Genomic DNA, 21,448 nt, shown 5'->3' with positions numbered 1-21,448 from the left:
AGACTCAGAGGATGAGTTAGGACACAAACACGCTCGTTTTCTATGGACATCTGAACGGATTTCACTGGATTTCTTTGAAATGTCAGTTTCCTCTCACAGTTGTTATCACATGACCTTTGTCTATAAGCATCAAACCTATCAAACCCTCTGAAGGACAGAGGTTATCATCTCAGACAGAATATCCTCCTTGATCATCCTCCAGCCATCCACTGGGTCCTGGTGGATGACCTTTTGGCTGGATAGAGACAGATCCTGTCTGTTTTGAGCTCTTTCTTGACCTTCTTCTTGACATGTCTTGTCTTAAGGTAGAAGAATCATCCGGGGGTAAAAATAAACTTCTTTTGATTTGAAGAATATTCTGACGATCCAACCAGTGTTCGGTCTGTCTCCCCTGCCTGGCCACTGCTTCTTTTGTCTATTCTCTTAAAATTATTCATCTTTTTCAAGAATCTTGATCAATGTTGTACAAATAAAACATAAATATAAGGAGTTGTACCAAAGCTGAGTTTCTTGGTGCAATAAAAGGGCCAAAACCAAGACTCCTGAGGTCTCTTTGGAGTCTGTAGAGAATTTAATAAGAACATTTTTCTTTGTTTCCTTACCAGGAAGTCCGATTGAGATCAAATGTGTGTTTTGTAAGTGAGTAGAAATCCATTTTTAGTTTATGGGATCTGCTACAAACTGCAGAAAAGATGATGCTGAGCCAACTAATCAGCTTATGCAGTTAGCTTCAGCACACAACCAAAGAAGTAGGTGATTGATTAGGTTTACAGTTTTGATGGTGATGATTGCTAGCCCATAACTGCTAAAAGCTTTCCATGCTAACGCCCTGCTAAGACAACAGATGATGTGTTGAGTTTCCACCCAGGTTAAATGGAACGTTGCCTTCATTCATTACCAGTGAAGGCTAGTGGCTCTCTGTTACCTGGTACTGGTTTATTGGTCAGATCAGAAGCCAGCTTCAACAGGGCCATAGCCTCCATGTTTACAGCCGGTTGATTGCTTGATAGTCTTACTTTTGACCCTTTTACTGCTCCATATTTCTTATACCTGAGGAACTGACAGTTATAGATAATAATAATAAGATATTCACAAAGATATGAAAATGGTAAAATGATCTGCAAGTAGCAAAGATTTTAAAGAGCTGCCAGTCTGACTACGTCTTCTACAATATCCTCACAGGTTCTGCAGGAAACTGACAGCATTTCAGAGCCAATCCAAAGCTTTTCATTTAATATACAGACAAAGATCCGTCTTTATTGGACAGTAAACATGTTTCGTCCACACTGAAGAAGAACCTCGGAGCGGCAGGCTCATATGGTGGCGGAGGTGGAACATGCTCACAGTATAAAGATGTTTATGTTTCTGTTTCTGTGTTTATCAGACGCTTTTATCCAAAGCGACTTACAAATGAAGATATAACAGCTCTATAAAAAGTTAACAATAAGCTAACAATAAGCTCCATAGAAGGAACCCAGGAGTCCGACTCTGTCAGAGGGGACAGAGTAGAGATAGGGTGCAGGCATAGAAGGAAGAGCAGAAAGATAAAGTGCAGAGATAGAGGGGGGAGGGAAGTACAAGGTAAGTGCTGGGATAGGAGATGCTCTCTGAAGAGCTGGGTTTTCAGGAGCTTCTTGAAGATAGACAGGGACGCCCCTGTTCTGGTAGCGCTCGGTAGGTCATTCCACCATCATGGGACGACACATGAACAGAGTTTGGATTGTCTTAGGCGTGGTGTAGGAGCTGCTAGACGACAATCCTGGGACCAACGGAGGGACCCAGTTGGGACAGAAGCCTTTGCAAGAGCCTTCAAGTAGATGGAGCCGTTCCATTAAGCTCTTTGTAGCTAACATCAGGGACTTGGATCTGATGCGGGCGGCTAAGGGCAGCCAGAGGAGCTCAATGAACAGAGGGGGGACGTGTTCTTTTAGGCTGATCCAAGACCAGACGCACCGCCGCGTTCTGGACCATCTGCAGAGGTTTCACAGGCTGGAGACCAGTTAGGAAACCAGTTAGGAGAGCAGTTAGGAAACCAATTAGGAGACCAGTTAGGAAACCAGTTAGGAGAGCAGTTAGGAGACCAGTTAGGAGAGCAGTTAGGAGAGCAGTTAGGAGAGCAGTTAGGAGAGCAGTTAGGAGACCAGTTAGGAAACCAGTTAGGAAACCAGTTAGGAGACCAGTTAGGAGACCAGTTAGGAGAGCAGTTAGGAGAGCAGTTAGGAGAGCAGTTAGGAGAGCAGTTAGGAGAGCAGTTAGGAAACCAGTTAGGAAACCAGTTAGGAGAGCAGTTAGGAGAGCAGTTAGGAGAGCAGTTAGGAGAGCAGTTAGGAGAGCAGTTAGGAGACCAGTTAGGAGACCAGTTAGGAGAGCAGTTAGGAGAGCAGTTAGGAGAGCAGTTAGGAGAGCAGGAGAGCATTGCAGTGGTGAAGGTGGGAGATGACCATGGCCTGCACCAGGAGCTGGGGGGCATATTGGGTCTGGTATGGTCTGATCTTTCTTATGTTTAGTAATGCAAAGCGGCTGAACGAGCATCAAAGATGCTTCTTATAAAGATACACGTATAGTTCAGAAGGGCATTCATACCTGTACAGTTGAGGAGGATCTGTGTTTCCGCGTGGTGGTGGTGGACATCATGGTGGTCGTCTCAATAAAGGTCGTTGACATCTCTGGAGACATGGCTGTGGTCCTGGCTGAACCTGCCCCGCTGGGCACGTCACCCACCAGCCTCACGCTGCCGTTAATCTTGATGTTAGGGTTGCCTTCGGCCGCCATGCTCAACACCTTCAGGCCGTTGTAATAAAGGCCCGACAGCTGACCCTGAAAAGGTCGACTTCGATCGCTGCCACCAACCGTGACCGTGGCTTGAGTGTTGAAAATGGTCAGCTGCCGTCCTGGAGAAGACATTCAGAGTAAGAGCTTTTCATAGGAAAGCACCTTCTGCAGAGTCCACAAAAAGTCCTGAACAGCATCACCACGAAATGTGTGTATTTGTCTAAAATAACGTCTCAAAACAGCAAGAAAAACACAACATATTATAACGTCTTCGACATGATAACGTTTGTTATTTTATAGAAAACAACAAAAGCATTTTGATGACATCCATCACACGTTCAAACTTAATATCCAAGGAAACCTTAAATGTTTGAGAGTTTAATTATATGTATGATTAAAAACAGGTAAATAGTGATTAATAACAGATGTATAGTGATTAAAAACAGATGTATAATGATTAATAACAGTTTCTAGTGATTAATAACGGTGTATATTGATTGATAACAGGTATATATTGAATAATAACAAGTGTATAGTGATTAATAACAGATGTATAGTGATTAATAACAGGTATATAGTGATTAATAACAGATGTATAGTGATTAAAAACAGGTGTATAGTGATTAATAACAGATGTATAGTGATTAATAACAGGTATATAGTGATTAATAACAGATGTATAGTGATTAAAAACAGGTTATAATGATTAATAACAGGTGTACAGTGATTAAAAACAGGTTGTAATGATTAATAACAGGTATATAGTGATTAATAACAGATGTATAGTGATTAAAAACAGGTGTATAGTGATTAATAACAGATGTATAGTGATTAATAACAGGTATATAGTGATTAATAACAGATGTATAGTGATTAAAAACAGGTTATAATGATTAATAACAGGTGTACAGTGATTAAAAACAGGTTGTAATGATTAATAACAGGTGTATAGTGATTGAAACCAGGTTATAATGATTAAAAACAGGTTATAATGATTAATAACAGGTGTACAGTGATTAAAAACAGGTTGTAATGATTAATAACAGGTGTATAGTGATTGAAACCAGGTTATAATGATTAAAAACAGGTTGTAATGATTAATAACAGGTTATAGTGATTAATAACAGGTATATAGTGATTAATAACAGGTGTATAGTGATTAATAACAGGTATATAGTGATTAATAACAGGTATATAGTGATTAATAACAGGTGTATAGTGATTAATGACAGGTATATAGTGATTAATAACAGGTTATAATGATTAATAACAGGTGTATAGTGATTAAAAGCAGTTTACTTTCTGAACACAATGCAACAAAAGTAAGACAATCCATGACTTATAAAACTGAACCACCCGTTTCATGGCTTTTCAATCATGTAACTTACACAGTTCATTAAATCCTGAAGTAAAGACAGTTATTAATTTAAACTTCTCATTCTTTAAATGCAACACGAACTGTGTTAAATTACCTTTCTCTTGCAGCCATTCTTCTACTGGTCTCACATATTTGAAAGGAATCTTCTTGTTGGCCATTTGGTAACGTTCAATGTCGCTGTTCCCTTTAAAGTTTGAGAAGACATGAATAAAGACATTTATTCATCATCAGGATCATGTCATCAACAGAGAACATCATCTCTGGTCCTTCTGTGAGGACAACAAACGGAACCACCGCTCCATCTCATGGTACCAGCCGCTCATCCACTGATGTCACATTTCTCATGATAAATACAGGTAAACCCAAACAGAAAACGACAGATTCAGCTTATTGTGGAAAACAATGCTCTGCACCCCTTCAGTCATTGTTTGGCCCACTTTTTACACGAAAAGAGTCTGATTTTTCATGCATTTGCATCATCTTACAAACATTTACAGCCACAAATGTACCCAAATGCCACCTGTTCAGTCCTGTGTAGCTTTAGGTGTAGCAACAGGTCCTAAATGTGCTCTTAAATCTAACCAATGAGGCTGCGTTCTGCAGCAGCTCAGAACTAAACAGTCCCAGAGGATGTTTCCTATAATGGTGCAAACATCATTTTTAAGTGTTTCATTTAACAAAGTCCTTCTAAGAAAGAAGAAGAAGAAGAAGAAGAAGAAGAAGAAGCACCAAAAGAACTCAGTTTGAGACCAAAATACGACGTTATTTCAGATATTTCTGGGTTTATTTCTGGGTCTCAATGAGATTTTACCTGTATAAATAAAGGTTAATCAAATAAAAATTAAATATTTAGGACATAAAACTACTTGGTTAGGGTTGGCAGTAAAACACAGTTTGGGCGAACTCTCTCTCTCTCTGATATGCTTCAGGGTGGCGGCGCCACTTTGACACCTTGCATGCAGTCGCTCTCTCAAGATAATCACAGGTTTATATTCCTTGCATAGTTTAGGGAAAAGGACAGTTTTAACCACCTCAGCTTCACGCAGCTGTGGTTACGGCTGCAGAGCAGGTTCCTCGGGTTCAATCCCAGAGCAGATCATTCACATTTCCCTGTTTTTCTTCATATGCACACTCTCTGTTAGGGGAGGACTGTGATGTGATGCAACTACAGCAGCAGTAAGCACTGGCTTTGCTCAGGAAGAATTCATCTTGGGGATTTCTATCTTTCATTGAGCTCTACATCTGAATAAAAGTAGAATGAGCCCTGAGTACGACAGTAATTATATTGTAGCTCGTGTGCATCATACGGCTCAGAGAAAAGTCCTGTTTTCTCACACATCTGAGCTCTGATTACTATAATGAGACAAAACAGGAACAACAGGAGAAAACAACTCTATAGAGTGACCTGCACAAGAAGACAAAGCCAAACCTTATCAACAGTTCACTGGACAGCATGAGCGTTCATGGATCTAATTCACTCACAAAGACGTGAGAGTGAAAATGTGAAATGAGGATTGTTCAGAGCAGGGACGCCGCCGCAAAGTGGCGGAAACATAAAGACTCAAAGCATCTCAAAGCACAAGTAAAACTCATCCAGAAAATACTCAAATGAGTTGTTTTACTCCTATAAGTCGAGCCGAACCAGTCACTGTGTTTCTTCTACATTCAAACTGCAGTTTATGATTGGTCTCTGGGTGACTTCATTATGTTAGAATTGGCTTTGTTCTTAGACATTATGTATTCATATTCTGTATTTTACTAAATAACCTATGTTCCTAGCTGGTACTTTTCCACTCTGCTCATACTGCACAACAGATGACCTTAAAATGGTCCAAGACCTTAGAATGACATAAACAACTGGGTCAGACAGAACATCTCTATTGGAGCAGATAGGTCTGGTACATTAGATCCGAGCCTAAAACAGTTTATCACATCCAAAGAACACAACAAGGACAGTGTTTGGCCTGGTCATGCCACTAAGAACTGGCCAATTATACTCTGACAAGTGTGAATACAACCTCTGTGAGATAAAGCTGAATATAAATATGAAATGTTTCCGGATATCGGGGCTCGGCCTGACGGATTTCCTGCTCTGGCACTCTGAGTCCAGCTGCAATATACTTTACTATGTAAACTCTAATAAATACTTTATTTAATAAACGATTTCTCCAGCTTGTTCTTGGTTCTTCCAATGAAAGAATCAGGCTAATAATTAGAAGCTGACGTGGCTTTACAGAGGCTCCCTGGATCCTCCGACATGTTACTGTTGACTGTATAAAACATTACTTCAGCAGCAGCAGATACTTAAGGAATGAATTAAAACAAATGAGAAGCTTCTCTGAACTTAAAGATAAAACTACCTTAAAGCTGAAGCCCAGTTAGATCCATCTGTTGGGAGCATACACCTAAATAGGGGTTATTTAGGTGTATGCTCCCAACAGATGGATCTAAGGTCTGTCACCAGGCTGTAAGGGAAGCTCAAGCCCCTCAGGATCTGGAGGCAGAATGCCTGACTTTAAAGCTCGACTTTGATTGGAGGGCCGAACCATAGGCAGTGCTGGTGGTCTGCAAACACAGACTGTTTCACCTGAGAACAATGCTAAATTCCCAGGGGGGTCACAGACAGTATTCAGCTGCAGGGACCAGCATTAGCATGCATGTTAAAGTGAGGTTATTCCCTTCAGAGCTGTACCAAACTCTGATCCTTCTCTACTACTGCTGTCTGCTGAAAAGAGGCTTGTGTGTCCATCATATCCACATCTAGGCCAAGTACCTGCAAACACTGCCAAACAGCTGAATACTTGAAAAGCCCTGAAATGCAGTGGGTCACACTGAATTGATGGACATTATACCCAAAGATCCAGAACAGCAGAACTAATTCTCTAACACAGTGTTTGAAGACTCCAGGGTGGTGATCACCCATGGAGAAGTGGATCACTGAAGCATCAGAGCAGGCTGGTGGGAAAGAACACGACTTGTTTAAAAATCATGACTGATGCACCGATGTAAAGGGAAGCTGTTGGAGGAATAAAAAGTAGGACTGATGATAACAGTTTGGAAAATGTGATTGATAGAAAGGTTTTAAAAGATCATCAGGTCATAAAAGGTCATCAGGTCATAAAAGGTCATCAGGTCCAAAACTAAGTGAACCCCTGATGCAGCAGCTTCAGCAGCAGTGAGCTGCAGTAATGGTTTCCTGTGTGACAGCTGGTATGAGGTGTTTGTGCTGATATGCTGTGTTTGGTTTCCTCCAAACGTGCTGCTGTGCATTAGGACCAAACATCTCCACTTTGCTCTGGTCTGTCCAAAGGACATTGTTCCAGAAGTCTTGAGCTTTGTTCAGATGCAGCTTTGCAAACCTAAGCTGTGCTGCCATGTTCTTTTTAGAGAGAAGAGGCTTTCTCCTGCAGCCCTTCCAAACAAGCCATCCTTGTTCAGTCTTTTTCTAACTGTGCTGTCATGACCTTTGACCTTTAACATGCTAACTGAGGCCTGTAGAGTCTGAGATGTAGCTCTGGGCTTTTTCACCTTGGGGTGACCTTTAACCTTTAGCATGCTAACTGAGGCCTGTAGAGTCTGAGATGTAGCTCTGGGCTTTTTCACCTTGGGGTGACCTTTAACCTTTAGCATGCTAACTGAGGCCTATAGAGTCTGAGATGTAGCTCTGGGCTTTTTCACCTTGGGGTGACCTTTAACCTTTAACATGCTAACTGAGGCCTGTAGAGTCTGAGATGTAGCTCTGGGCTTCTTCACCTTGGGGTGACCTTTAACCTTTAACATGCTAACTGAGGCCTGTAGAGTCTGAGATGTAGCTCTGGGCTTTTTCACCTTGGGGTGACCTTTAACCTTTAACATGCTAACTGAGGCCTGTAGAGTCTGAGATGTAGCTCTGGGCTTTTTCACCTTGGGGTGACCTTTGACCTTTAACATGCTAACTGAGGCCTGTAGAGTCTGAGATGTAGCTCTGGGCTTTTTCACCTTGGGGTGACCTTTAACCTTTAGCATGCTAACTGAGGCCTGTAGAGTCTGAGATGTAGCTCTGGGCTTCTTCACCTTGGGGTGAACTTGCTGGGACGTCCGCTCCTGGGAAGATTGACAGCTGTCCTGAATGTTTTCCACTTGTGAATAATCTTTCTCTCTGTAGAATGATGGACTCCAGATAGTCTGGAAATGGCCTTATAACCCTTCCCAGACTGATGGGCAGCAGCAGCTGCTTCTCTGAGATCATTGCTGGTGTCTTTCCTCCTTGGCATCGTGTTAAACTGACAGAACTCCTGCTTTTATAGAGCTGCTCACACTGACTGAGGATCAGTTAATCAGAGCATTGATCAGTTAATCAGAGCATTGATCAGTTAATCAGAGCATCGATCAGCAGCTCCTGGCTGCTTCTTACCCTCTTAGTTCCTGTGGAAGCAGTGAGGGTTCACTTAGTTTTTCTCAGTTTTTGTTCAGTGAATAATGACACGGTGTGATAAGCCATGTGTTGCTGTTGAATTATGACATTTTAATACCTGATCAGATGATGTTCTTAACATGTTTTGATATGTGGAACCTTGAAATCTCTTTTCACATGATCGTATTTGGTCTCTAAACTCTGGACTCTGAAGGCAAAGCTCTGTCCCTTCCTCCTTTGTCTGTGCTTGCAGGTTGAAGTGGAAAATAGAGAATACAGCTGGCTGTCATGGCATGCCTCAGAGAAACAAAGGAGAGTGTGGGAGCTGAGAGAGGCAGCACAAATGAATCAAACATCCTCTGCCAGGCTTTGCTGTGTCTAAATGCTGCTTCTGTAAAGATGGGAAAGGTCCGGTTTGTCTGTTTGCTGTCACCTTTTTACACTTTCTTTCCTCTCATTTACAAACCCAAACTGTGAATAAACTAGAAAACAAAGACAAAATAATCTATGAGCCACTGTAACTCTTCCTTTTGCAGCATAAATATCAATAATCCGACTAACTGACCTGATGCACAATAAGGCTGAGTACATATTCAAACTCTCAGACATATTCAAACCCACGAGGAGAGCCGGGCCTCAGATTGGATGTTGCAGTTTCAGCTGGAGGCCAACAGAGGTCTCCAGAGTTCACAGATTACAAAACTCCTGCCTAAAGTACTGCGTTAAGTCACTTCTTAAAGAAAAAGAGCAGAAAAAAGGAGAGAAAAGGTTTTTAAAGAAGAATAGGAAGTGGATTGTGGCACATAAATGCCATGATGTTGTAAATCAAAGGATTTACATGAGCTTCTGACTGTTTTAAAGTATTTTTAAAGTGTTTTAAAGGTTAAATGGAGACTTTAATGATGTCGGTCCTCTGAAGCAGATGCTGCCCAGTGAATTTCTCAGCTGGGTCACATGATCCCATCCCCTCATTAGAGCTTTTAATACAACTTTAATACCAGCTATGACTTGTTGGTGTCGTACCTGTGGGGAAATGTTCATTGATGGACCAGTTATCCACCTGCAGCGTAGCATTGCCACCATTCCTGGTGAAACGGACTACATGGTACTTCCCATCATTCACTGGGGTGCTGCTTTCCTGCACACTGATGTCCACGGTGCCAATGTTGAAGGTCACTCCAATTTTACCTTGTTGCTGAAAGGAGAAAAAACGCAACTGTGAGGTGTGAAGACATTAATGTGCTTCTAAAAAGGATCTCTTATGGAAACAAAACCAGCAAATAAGATATAAAACCTTATAGTCTCCCTATGAGCTGTGAGTATGAGCAGAAACCCACTCAAGAGATGTGTTCGCTGCAAGAATGGATGAGAAGAATTCCCCCAAAGCCAATACATGGCTGCCATAGAAAGTGTTTACAAGCTAAGATAACTTTTCCATGGGGGCATTACAGCCTGGGCCTGCAGGACAGTTTCATTTATAGGACACAAACCGCCTGTAACTTCATGAGGAACGTTAGATGAGGCCTTTTGTTTATTTTCAGGCTGTTATATCTATACATTTGCCATCCATACAATCCACAAAGTATGGCCAGCATGCAAACCTCTGATGACGGGACCTCAGGGGACCTCGAGAACTGGTTCATATGGTGAAATAAATGTCACCTGAACCCCTGCAGAGCAGTCATGACCGATGGAAGTAGAAACCATTAATTAGCCTTTACAAAGCGCTGTCTAGCATTTGCTTTGGGAAGTCTTTGAAACTGTAAAAGAAGGAATTCTTCTTTCACACACTTTTGTTTGACACTAACGTGTTTGACCTAATTTCTTTGTATTTATTACAATAAAGGATATTCTGATTCTGGAACTAACTGGACCCTATCAGGGGGTGCAGCAGATGTGGCTTAAGCAGCTCTGTTTGCCTGCAGAGCAACAAAAAAAACCCAGAAAGTGCACTATAACACAGGAAAGGAAATCAACACCCAGAAAAAAGAGATCTGGCTGTTTGTGAGAACTCACTATGTGCAGCATGAGATAATCCCCCAGGCCAGGTGCACTGTCAATTCTGACCAGGATGCCGTCTTTCAGGGAGGTGCTGAAGCCGACGGTCAGTCTGTCTGTTCTGGTGCTCGGCCTCTCATTGGCTGGCCAGTTGAACGTAATGAGCCCTCCTCCTTTTCCAAAGATGTACGTGGTCCCAGCTGAACAGAGCAGAGGGAGAATTATGAATCTGAAACAAGAACCACATCCCATTCATTTGACTGCACAATGCTTATTATTTGGTGATGATGCTTTATCTTCTTCTGTCTATCTGTCCTGGTCAAGGTTTTTGAAAAATCCCTGAATGAGTTGTTGAAAGAGGAAGTCGCACACCACCACTGCTGCTCCTGTGGCAGAAGTCAGTGAATGATTTCGTAATAACTCTGGACAAGATGCTTTACGGTGTGTTTGGGGATTTTTTCACAAAGTCTGGAGAGGAGAATCTGCCTGAAATCATTGTGTTTCCTGTGCACAATGGTTGCCTTGTGGACAGTTTGCTTTGTTCTCTGCAATTTCTGACCATTCAGAGCAGAGGGGGGTAAATATGAGTTTCCTTTAACAACCACAGACTGGATGGATGGCACGGTTACACTCAGCTTTTCAACGATGAAATGCCAGATCGACACCAAGATTATTTCACCTCTGGGTTCCAGTCAGTCAACATTTTACTTTTGTCCCTTCCTGGTTGGACGTAGATGATAATATTGATTCTTTAAGGGTTGAAATCACAGCTACACCACCATCACCTTAACAGACAGCGAGTTCCTGGTTGCCTTGGTGACACCTCAACACAAAACGCTTTGACCAGCCTTTCTGACTCCTGGTTGGGTTTTGGCAATAAATCCCTCGCTCTGGGCTACAAATCAAGGGTTCTTGGTTAGGTTTAAAAACATCACGGATAAGATTCTTTGAACTATTCCGGTGACACTTTGCATGCAGTTGCTTTCATCACCACAAGAGCTTGCAGTAGATCCACAAAGTAAGATTACAAGCCGATAACGAGGGCTTTTAAATACAGTTAGCAGTAAGCTGGTTAAGGTTATGAGTTAAAACCAGCAGTGCCCCAAAGTCTCTCTGTTTTTATCATCTTAATGCATGTGGAAAAGTTAGAATCCACCTCGGACCTTTTTCCTGGTATTTAAAATGTTGTCACCTGCCTTTTTGAATAAGAAACATGTTGCTGGTTTTGGTTTCTGCTTATTTCTATGTTGTGATGCAGGAGGAATGAAGCTCCCAGGTTTTACTGATGCAGGAGGAATGAAGCTCCCAGGTTTTACTGATGCAGGAGGAATGAAGCTCCCAGGTTTTTCTGAGCTGCCGTGTTCTGTGTGAGGCAAGCCGTCCCGTAAGACTTCTCTACGAGCAGCTGATGCACGAAGGTGTGCATGTATACCCAAGTGACAGCGTGTGTTGTATTGTGATACCTCCCATGATTTCCTCAGTCCAAAGCAACCACACAAAGAAGCAAATACACACGATCTGACACACATGTACACAAAAACATAGGCCAGCTCATGCTAATGAGCAGGCCCAGCCGGATGAGGTGATTCTTGGCTGAGGCTGATAATGGCAGCTACAATAGCACTTTGTTGCAGGAGCCCAGAACCCCCCCCCCCCCCTGTCGCTTCACCCAAGCTGCTTTAGCCTGTGCAAATTAGAGCCCTGATAAAAAATCCACAATATGCTAATGCTGTATGGGGGGGCCATTTTCAGTCACATGTCCCTCTCTCCTTCATCCTCCCATACAACTGCTCACTTGCAAAATCACAAAGAGAAATATGGAAATCTGCTGTGTTTTTACCTCTGAGGATGAGGGGCACAATGCAGCATTGTGTGCTGTGACTGCATTGTTTTACATTTAGGTCCAGAGCTCATACTGTGGGGCTCCTGATCAGCAGAACTGCAGCGATGTGCTCAAGGCTTGCAAAAAGAAACTGGCCATGTGGCACAACCAAAAGCACAAGTAAGCTAGAAGAGAGTGAACAGTAAGCTTGTGAAGCAGTTCTTTTTAACTGGACTTAATTTGCAAACTATTGTGGAGATTTGCTGCAGTTCTTAAGCTTTCAGTCCTCAGCACAGGGGGTGGGGGGGTTCCCAAGGGACTGCATGAGAGGTTCTGAAATAACTTTATATGAGATTAAAACAGCTGACCAATAATACCAACAAAAGCCCATCTTTAGGTGCTGATTCTGACTCACTTTCAGCTGCTCTAACACTCTCAGTTTCCTACCCATGACATGTTATACATTTATTCACACTGGAGTCTAATCATCTCGGGGTCTTGTTCATGAGCCGAGGTCGTAATGAATGGCTGATCGGCATCGGGGGGCAGTGCCTGAGGTGCTGTGGACCCTGTAAAGATCTGTCATGGTGAGCAGCGAGCTGAGCCGGGATGTGCGTTCAAACCCGAACCTGTGGTCACGAGCTCTGAAAAAAAGAGCCTCTGAGCTTCTGAAGGGTCTCTGGGGATAAAGCGCTGAGCTCAGTCATCAAGAAGGAACTCTAAGAAGAGTCGCTGCTCCTCAGCATCAACCGGAGCAAGTTCAGGTTGATGCTGAGGTCACGATGCTTACAGACACCTTCTAGACGTGGGTTCTGGCCTCAGCTTACGCCCTGGACTTAAACCTCTCAGGATCACATCTCTCAGATCCCTTGGGATTACCTCAGTGCCACCCCAGAGGAGCTGTGGAGGGAGGCTGGAAGTCTCTGACCAAGATAACCATCAGTCAGGCCTCAATGCGGAAACAATCTACTCTAGGGTTGAGATTTTAATCTAAATGGCGTCTGTCCCTCAGCTACAGATACTGTTCCTACAGTGAAACACGGCGGCAGCATCCCACCGAGGCGGTGCTTTTCACCACAAGGACAGAGTTTAATGTTGTTTACAACCAAATTCAGAGAAAATCTGCAGCCACCGGACATTGGAACAACAGTTCAGGTCTCTCTGGGTCTCAATGAGATTTTACCTGTATAAATAAAGGTTAATAAAATAAAAGTTTATCTTTCGGCAAACGAACAAAACTATCCCGCCGTGGCCTTAAGATGCACAGCTTTAAACATTCAATCATTTCACAGTGGACACTGGGAAATTAAGCCCCATGTTTTTAGCGTGTTTTGGCAGATTTTACTCTTGACTTATTTCTTCTCCGTGTTTGATATAATTTACAAAACCACATGTGGAATGACAGCAGTCCAGCCGAATCCTACCGGACAGCGTTGGAACTCACCGTGACTCCCCTTAAGAGTCGCAGGAGACCTGAAAATGGAGACAGGTGGAGCGGAGCGGAGCCTCAGCACATGCTTGTCAGAGAAGGTGTATTCCACCTGAGATCTGGTGGCACTCACCAACCGGCCTGGTGGAGTTGAGCTCTGCTTTGCAGAGACAGTCATAAATCCCAGAATCAGCCACCCAATCCAGGCACTGTGGTAGAGGACAATCAGCCCAGGGATGTGAAATGAACCCCTCTTTATCTGACCCCATAAAGAAAAAGCACTAATGGGGCACATGATGGCAAAATTCAGACAGGCACAATGCAAAAATCGATATGACAGAGAAATAGTCTCATCACTGAAAAAGCGACCAGCAGTCAGTCCATCCCTGATATTTCCTCACATACATCGGAGGGACAGCCGGTTTAACGGTTTAACCAAAGAACATAATATGCAAACAGAGTTTATGACCCACAAAGAGTGAAGGTGAACGAGCACCTCCAGCATCCTCCTCTCTACAGGACTTCAGGCGCAGCAGATGCAGGTATTTGCTCCTCATATGCTGCACTTTTCTCACTTCTCCATCTCTCTGACAATCACTCCATCCCTGCATTCCCTCTCAGACAAACATCAGGGGAAATTCCTCTCAAAAGCCACAGAAAAGGACAACTGCTTGATCCTGCGCAACTTTCAGAGAGGCAATGTACATCCACTTAATGACCACTTGTATAGGCTCCTCTTGTTTTCTATCAGGTGAAATTATCCAACAAGTCTGTCAGAAAAAAGAAAATTCCTTTTGGTTTGCCTTTGTCCGTGTCAGTGTAGCCTTCCTTTGATGTAAGCCCAGTCTGGAGACACTCGCCTTTTAATCAAGACAGCAGCAATGATCTGGATCCCAGAGCAGCCCCAGCATCAGAAAGAGGAAGGGTGGGGTAGAGTGGAGGAGGGATGGGGCGAGTGTGGCTGTTTAGGGGATGCTGAGATAGCAGAGGTAAAAGAAAGGTGAAAGAGAGCCAGCGAGGACACGGGAATGTGGAGGCAAGTAGTGAAAGAAAAGACGGATCTAAGGATGAGCCGGAGAACTGAGGACACAACTACAAAGGCTGAGATTGTTCACCGTGAGGCAGGATGTGAATGGAAGAAGAGATTCAATAATACTCAAAGAAAAGAGCATGTTGAGGATAAAGAGAAACAGCTTATGTGCTGCCATCTTATCAATGCACTGCGAGCGACCAGAAGCTAAGGAAGGAATCGACTCCTTTTCAAAATTGAACAAAAAATGGGAATTTAACTCTTCATTGAGTTCAGAGATGTTTCTGTTTCTGACTGAAACTTCCCAGAGTGGGACACAGACATCACAGCTAATTACGCTGCAGTTTCACACTGTTGGCTCACTTTTTCATGCTCCGGCACTAATTCTAAATGATCCGATTAATGAGTGGCACAAAAACAAATTCGTTCTCATCAGTAGCCTCAGGAACATCTTCATTTGGGGAGCTGTTGCCATCAAAACATGCCGTGGATGAAGTTAGCCTCCAACGCTAAGCTGTAATGTCACCATGTGGAAAAGCACAGCAACAAAATCTGTCCCGAGATGGAAATACAAGCAGAAATACTGCGGTGCTCCTCAGTAAACGTCAGGGCCGGCATCCTCTGCTGTGGAGCTCAAACAGAGTCCCAGCTGTGATCCATGCATCCGTTGTATTAGACTCAAATATTACACTTATTTGAATTATTTGCACTGAAATCAAACATAATAATCCACATGAAGATTTGTGTCTTACATTATTTGTGCCATAGAGCCTGATAAAGCGTGACTTTACTCATGTGCTGCTTCTACAGTCTAATTCTGTATCACTTTCACATCATGATTTATTTAATTTGAGGGCTTTTCTAACACTTTGAAATAACCTTCATGTGCAGGTGTGGAACATCTGTCTGTGTGGCACAACTCAAAGTATAAATTCACTTTGATTCCTGGGTGATGGGAATGTGGAGAGCAAACTTTGATGGCTGCAGCACGGAAGGCCTTTGACTTTTATTTCACTCGAGGGGATGAAGTGAGGAAGCTGAACATCATGAAAAGGCCCAATCATCCAGGTTGAACCAGGTTAAAACACATCTTCAGTTTGTTTTCAGCATCTCCTCCAGTCATCCAAATGTTTCTTATCACATATATGGAATATTGTAAAATGGGAATGCAAACAGACTAAAAAGGAATAACTCGTTCAACGCTATTTCAAGATGTTGCATCATTTCATTTTGCCAGTCAAAGAGTGTCTGAAGCCATTTCACAGCAGAAAGTTTACCGCGATGATACAACTGTGCTTTGCTGTACATTTGAATGTACTTAAACATTGCTTTGCTTTTTCTGCAGAAGCAATTATTGCACAGCTCGAGGACTGTTTCGCAGCTTTCATTCTGATTTTTGATCTTTGGGAGAGTGAAACATTTTAAATATGTGACTAAAAAAGTCCTGAAGTTTCACAGGTTTCTGTTCCATTAAACTCACAGAAAAAAAGACAAAACTTTGAGGCTTTATAGACATTTGGCAATGGCTTTAAACGGCGAGTTTGGTGCCATTTTCAGGTTGTGTCATCATGACAAAACGCATCTTTCTGAAGCAGAAACTGACACAGAGTCGGTGTTTACGTGTTGGACTGGATGCAGATGTCAGGAAGTCATTTTGCGACTTTATTACGGCACAAATCGAGACTTCCTTCTGCCCTAAAATGGCCCGATGGATCATTTGTTCCTCCCAGGGAATTATTCCCACTGATTCCATTACAATAATGTCCAGCATGTGCAACCACTGGTGGTCGAGAGGCAAACAGAATGCATTAAAACGGCTTCCATTAAGGCGATGGGTAATAAAAAGAAAATAATTCAGCCCTGACCATTTAACATTAACCAGGGCGTGCTACACGATGTCATCAACCTGGCGCTTGGTGAAGAGCTGCACAGGAAAAAGCCAACAAAGTCTGGATTTAAACCATTATTATTTCCAAACCACAGTTTAGTTACTGCCTCAGAAGCATAACAGGCTGCAGAGGAATGCCTTGTGCATGTAAAAAGGAAGCAAAGGGCCGAGTGTCCATGTGTGAGGAGTTGGAAAGGAGAACGTGTTGGAGGAAATATAATCTGGAAGTGAAAAAAGTGACCACATCTTGGTACAGAACTGTGGTCTTGTGGTTGAAATCATTACATGTAACGGGGCCAGAAGGTTGTTGGGGTTGGAAAACTTGCTGAACACAGCGACTTATCGGAGCAGGGTCCCTCTCAGCACACCCAGAGAATACCTCTTCCCCTAAAACCTGCAACAAACCTGACTCACACTTAGTCAGACTTCTGTTTTCAAATAGATTAACTACATGATACTTAAGCAGTTGCTTACTATACTGACAAGCTGAAGAACTTGTGAGATTTTCTGCATAAATCTAATTTAAGATCTTTTTGTCTTGATAATCTTCTGATTTTACCCTTCCTTTAGTACATTAGTTTTTCTTTAGCAGGGAGGTAGGAAAGCAGAAGTTTCACCATGTTTTACTGGAGGCTGTTTCTGTGGTAAACTTTTACACAGTCAGCTAACAGTCTCTCAGCTAACAGTCTCTCAGCTAACAGTCGCTCAGCTAACAGTCACTCAGCTAACAGTCGCGCAGCTAACAGTCGCTCAGCTAACAGTTGCTAACAGTCTCTCAGCTAACAGTCTCTCAGCTAACAGTCTCTCAGTTAACAGTCTCTCAGCTAATAGTTGCTAACAGTCGCTCAGCTAACAGTCGCTCAGTTAACAGTCTCTCAGCTAACAGTCGCTCAGCTAACAGTCGCTCAGCTAACAGTTGCTAACAGTCCCTCAGCTAACAGTCTCTCAGATAACAGTCTCTCAGCTAACAGTCCCTCAGCTAACAGTTGCTAACAGTCTCTCAGCTAACAGTCTCTCAGATAACAGTCGCTCAGGTAACAGTCTGTCAGCTAACAGTTGCTAACAGTCCCTCAGCTAACAGTCTCTCAGGTAACAGTCTCTCAGCTAACAGTTGCTAACAGTCTCTCAGCTAACAGTCTCTCAGCTAACAGTCTCTCACCTAACAGTCTCTCTGCTAACAGTCGCTAACAGTCGCTCAGCTAACAGTTGCTTACAGTCTCTCAGCTAACAGTCTCTCAGCTAACAGTCGCTCAGCTAACAGTCTCTCAGCTAACAGTCGCTCAGCAAACAGTCGCTCAGCTAACAGTTGCTTACAGTTGCTCAGCTAACAGTTGCTCAGCTAACAGTCTCTCAGCTAACAGTCTCTCAGCTAACAGTCTCTCAGCTAACAGTCGCTCAGCTAACAGTCTCTCAGCTAACAGTCGCTCAGCTAACAGTCTCTCAGGTAACAGTCTCACTGAACTTCTTAATACTGCTGAAAAACATAATCTGTTCATTTGTAATCAAAGTTTGTCTTTTGTTATCGAGAAAGGCAGAAACAACTGTGTGACCTGTACACCAAGTCTTCTTTCTCTGTGATAATCATTCCGGATCTTGATTCATTCGCATCTTTAGCTTCCAGAGAAGTGGGCGCGTTAGTGATGTCCTTGGTTTTATCTACGAGAAATAATCAGAGGACGTCCTCCTCTTCAAAGACAGGTTAATTCAGGGCAGGTAAAGTCTGAGAGGCGGCTGATGAAACAAACACAAAAGTTCCATTAAAGAAAAATTAAGAGGCACAAAGACGGTGCCTCAGCAGAAATATACAGTGAAGCCTGTCACATTAACATAAAGCATGGCCCTCAGAAATTATTAGCCTCTCTAATCTCCAGAACACTCAGACGCTGCATTGCACTGTTAAAATGACCTGTCCAATGTGATGCATGGCTGTTTTTCCCTCCCCACTGAAGAACGCCAGCTCCACCCCCACCGCACTCTTTATTCCTTGCTCTCTTGCTTTTTATTTCACCTCCTGCTCCAGATTTATGTGAGGTGGAACAGTGAGGGGGCAAAGATTACACAAACAACAGCTGAGGAAGTCTGGGAAGGTGAAGGTCAACAAACACATTATCCTCCACTTATCGACAGTGTATTAACAAAGCTTATTCCCTTCCAGCCAAAGATAAACCAGGTCACACCAGCTTCTCCTTCACCAACCCCAACTATCTGCAGGCTGAGAACATTTTATTGACTTTAAGCTTTATCTGCTGCCGCCGCCACAAACAGCAGGAGTGGAGAGACAGAGCGAAGGCGGGGCTACTCTGCAGCCTCGTGGATGCATTTGGTGCTGATGGCTGGGGTTGAAAGATCAATGAATGATCCAGCATCAGCAGGGCAGATATAAAGGTCAGTGAAGGAGAAAATAGACTCTCTGTCACCCTGCCGATCGCTCTGATTACCTGCCAGTCAGCTCCAATGTGACCAGCTGGCCAGCGATCACCTGTACGACCCTATAAGATGACCCCCCCCCCCCCCTTCTCTCTTAAACTGACCAGCTTATTTGATGAGTTCATTCAGGAAAACATTAATTAAGAAGGTTTCTAAAGATCAGTGTTATAATAATTGTGCTTTTACACCTACTTTCGGCACAAAATGATGCACAGAATCTAGTCTCAGGGACTATTTTACTCCTCATGGCTTCTATTCATTACCTCACCCGTATATTTTCTGGGACAGAGGAAGCTGAAGCCCATCAGATTCAGTGAAGATGGGTGGTCAGACTGAAAAATATATATTGTGCTTACAAATCTTGATAGCTTGCTGCATTTTTCAATGGAAAATAGGTGGTTTGTCATAATTCAATAATGAAAAAGGTTCTGCTTCAGTTTAACCTGCAGAAATATGAAATTTCCAAATAATTCTCATCATAAAATGATGCTCCGACGACCAGAGAAAAGAATGTGAGTATGATAGATAAGCCCCACCTTCAGTAAGAAGCATTTAAACTCTCCTTTACCATTTCATGCTTAATTTTTCAAGAGAAAAGGCTTCAAGCGTGAGAGATTTCTCCTCCCCGGACAGACTCTTCCTGGGGAAACTTCCCCTCTGAAGTAATGAAGCTCCAGGAACAGCTGTGCAGTGTGGGCGAGCCACACAGACCGGGCTAAATGTTCGGGAATCGAGGAAACAAGCGAGCTAAGAGGGCAATCGTGGCTCCAACTAATCTGAGAAGCTGAGTATGGAAGGAATTAGATTTTACCTGTAAATGCTTTGAAGGTCTTTTTAAACAACATCAGAATGCATTTGAAGAGCTGCTTCTTTATTTCAAATGAATTCCAACTGGATTTTTCAGAGAGATATAACCGTACAGCCTTAATCTGTGTGGAAGTGGACAGTCACAGAGGTGCACAGCCCCCCCCTGCCGTCCTACACTGAGTTAGCTTTGTTATGCATTTATAACATCCAGCATAGAGGTGTCATTGTCACATATAAACATGATATCTTCACATTCAGCAGGTCAGATAGAAGATGAATTTGAAGCCATATGGTCCACCAACATGTAACCTTTGAAAGTTTTATTTCCCTACAAGCAAATTCTCCATCAGCTTTGACTTGAGTGTCTTTTAATAAAGGAAGTCAGAACTCCACTGGCTGATGATTAATGCAATACCAAAACTACCATAAAATATACCATTTGTTTATGCAAGCGCGTAACTTCCACCTCAACAGAAAGCAGCAGCAGAGCAGGAGAAACGTTTCATCAGCAGGATAACTGAAGGCAAACAATAAGGGAATTACAAAGGCTGCTGTTCCACATCAAGGAAAAGCTCTGTGTGAGCATAACAGAGGCAGAGAAATGAACACTGTGCACAGGGATGAGGGCTTATCAAAGCCCGGAGCTCCTAATGCTGAGAATGAGGGCAGGAAGGTTTTACCATGCTGTGAGCCATCAACTCAGCTGAAAACATTTCAACACAATCTGCATCAGAATGATTTCCACAAGAAAGGAAATGCTGGTAAAGTTACTGTTTTCAGACTGGCTGTTTAAAAGAAATACAATAAAATACACACCTGACATGTGGACAACCTCTGCAGATGGTCCAGAACGCGGCGGCTCGGCTGGTCTTGGATCAGCCTAAAAGAACACGGCCCCCCTCTGTTCATTGAGCTCCTCTGGCTGCCCTTAGCATCAGATCCAAGTCCCTGATGTTAGCTACAAAGAGCTTAATGGAACGGCTCCATCTACTTGAAGGCTCTTGCAAAGGCTTCTGTCCCAACTGGGTCCCTCCGTTGGTCCCAGGATTGTCGTCTAGCAGCTCCTACACCACGCCTAAGACAATCCAAACTCTGTTCATGTGTCGTCCCACGATGGTGGAATGACCTACCGAGCGCTACCAGAACAGGGGCGTCCCTGTCTATCTTCAAGAAGCTCCTGAAAACCCAGCTCTTCAGAGAGCATCTCCTATCCCAGCACTTACCTTGTACTTCCCTCCCCCCTCTATCTCTGCACTTTATCTTTCTGCACTTCCTTCTATGCCTGCACCCTATCTCTACTCTGTCCCCTCTGACAGAGTCGGACTCCTGGGTTCCTTCTATGGAGCTTATTGTTAGCTTTTTATAAAGCTGTTATATCTTCATTTGTAAGTCGCTTTGGATAAAAGCGTCTGATAAATACAGAAACATGTGGAGCCCTTTCAGAAATGCATCAGTTAATACGATCAATCCAGATTCTACCGCCTGTCGGCGTCAGGGTCAATGT

The 21,448-nt window shown here is 43.1% G+C and overlaps 1 protein-coding gene across 4 annotated transcripts in view; it reads right to left on the bottom strand.

Moving 5' to 3' along the window:
- Window positions 1-21,448, bottom strand: part of nrxn3a (neurexin 3a) — a 164,756-nt gene that overhangs the window by 19,713 nt on the left and 123,595 nt on the right. For all 4 annotated transcript variants that reach the window (XR_011907672.1, XR_011907673.1, XM_072364904.1 and 1 more), the window contains exons 18-21: window positions 10,560-10,741; window positions 9,567-9,738; window positions 4,245-4,334; window positions 2,584-2,891 (exon numbers count right to left, since the gene is read on the bottom strand). Coding sequence is in view for 2 of the 4 variants with exons in the window: in XM_072364904.1 (XP_072221005.1) it covers window positions 2,584-2,891; window positions 4,245-4,334; window positions 9,567-9,738; window positions 10,560-10,741 (752 nt within the window). In the remaining 2 variants the exon portion in view is untranslated. The remainder of the gene's footprint in view (window positions 1-2,583; window positions 2,892-4,244; window positions 4,335-9,566; window positions 9,739-10,559; window positions 10,742-21,448) is intronic.

Source organism: Leuresthes tenuis, unplaced genomic scaffold, assembly GCF_036924035.1.
Source record: "Leuresthes tenuis unplaced genomic scaffold, fLeuTen1.0.hap1 SCAF_15, whole genome shotgun sequence".
Lineage (NCBI taxonomy): Eukaryota > Metazoa > Chordata > Actinopteri > Atheriniformes > Atherinopsidae > Leuresthes > Leuresthes tenuis.
This window is presented reverse-complemented; position numbering and strand designations above follow the sequence as displayed.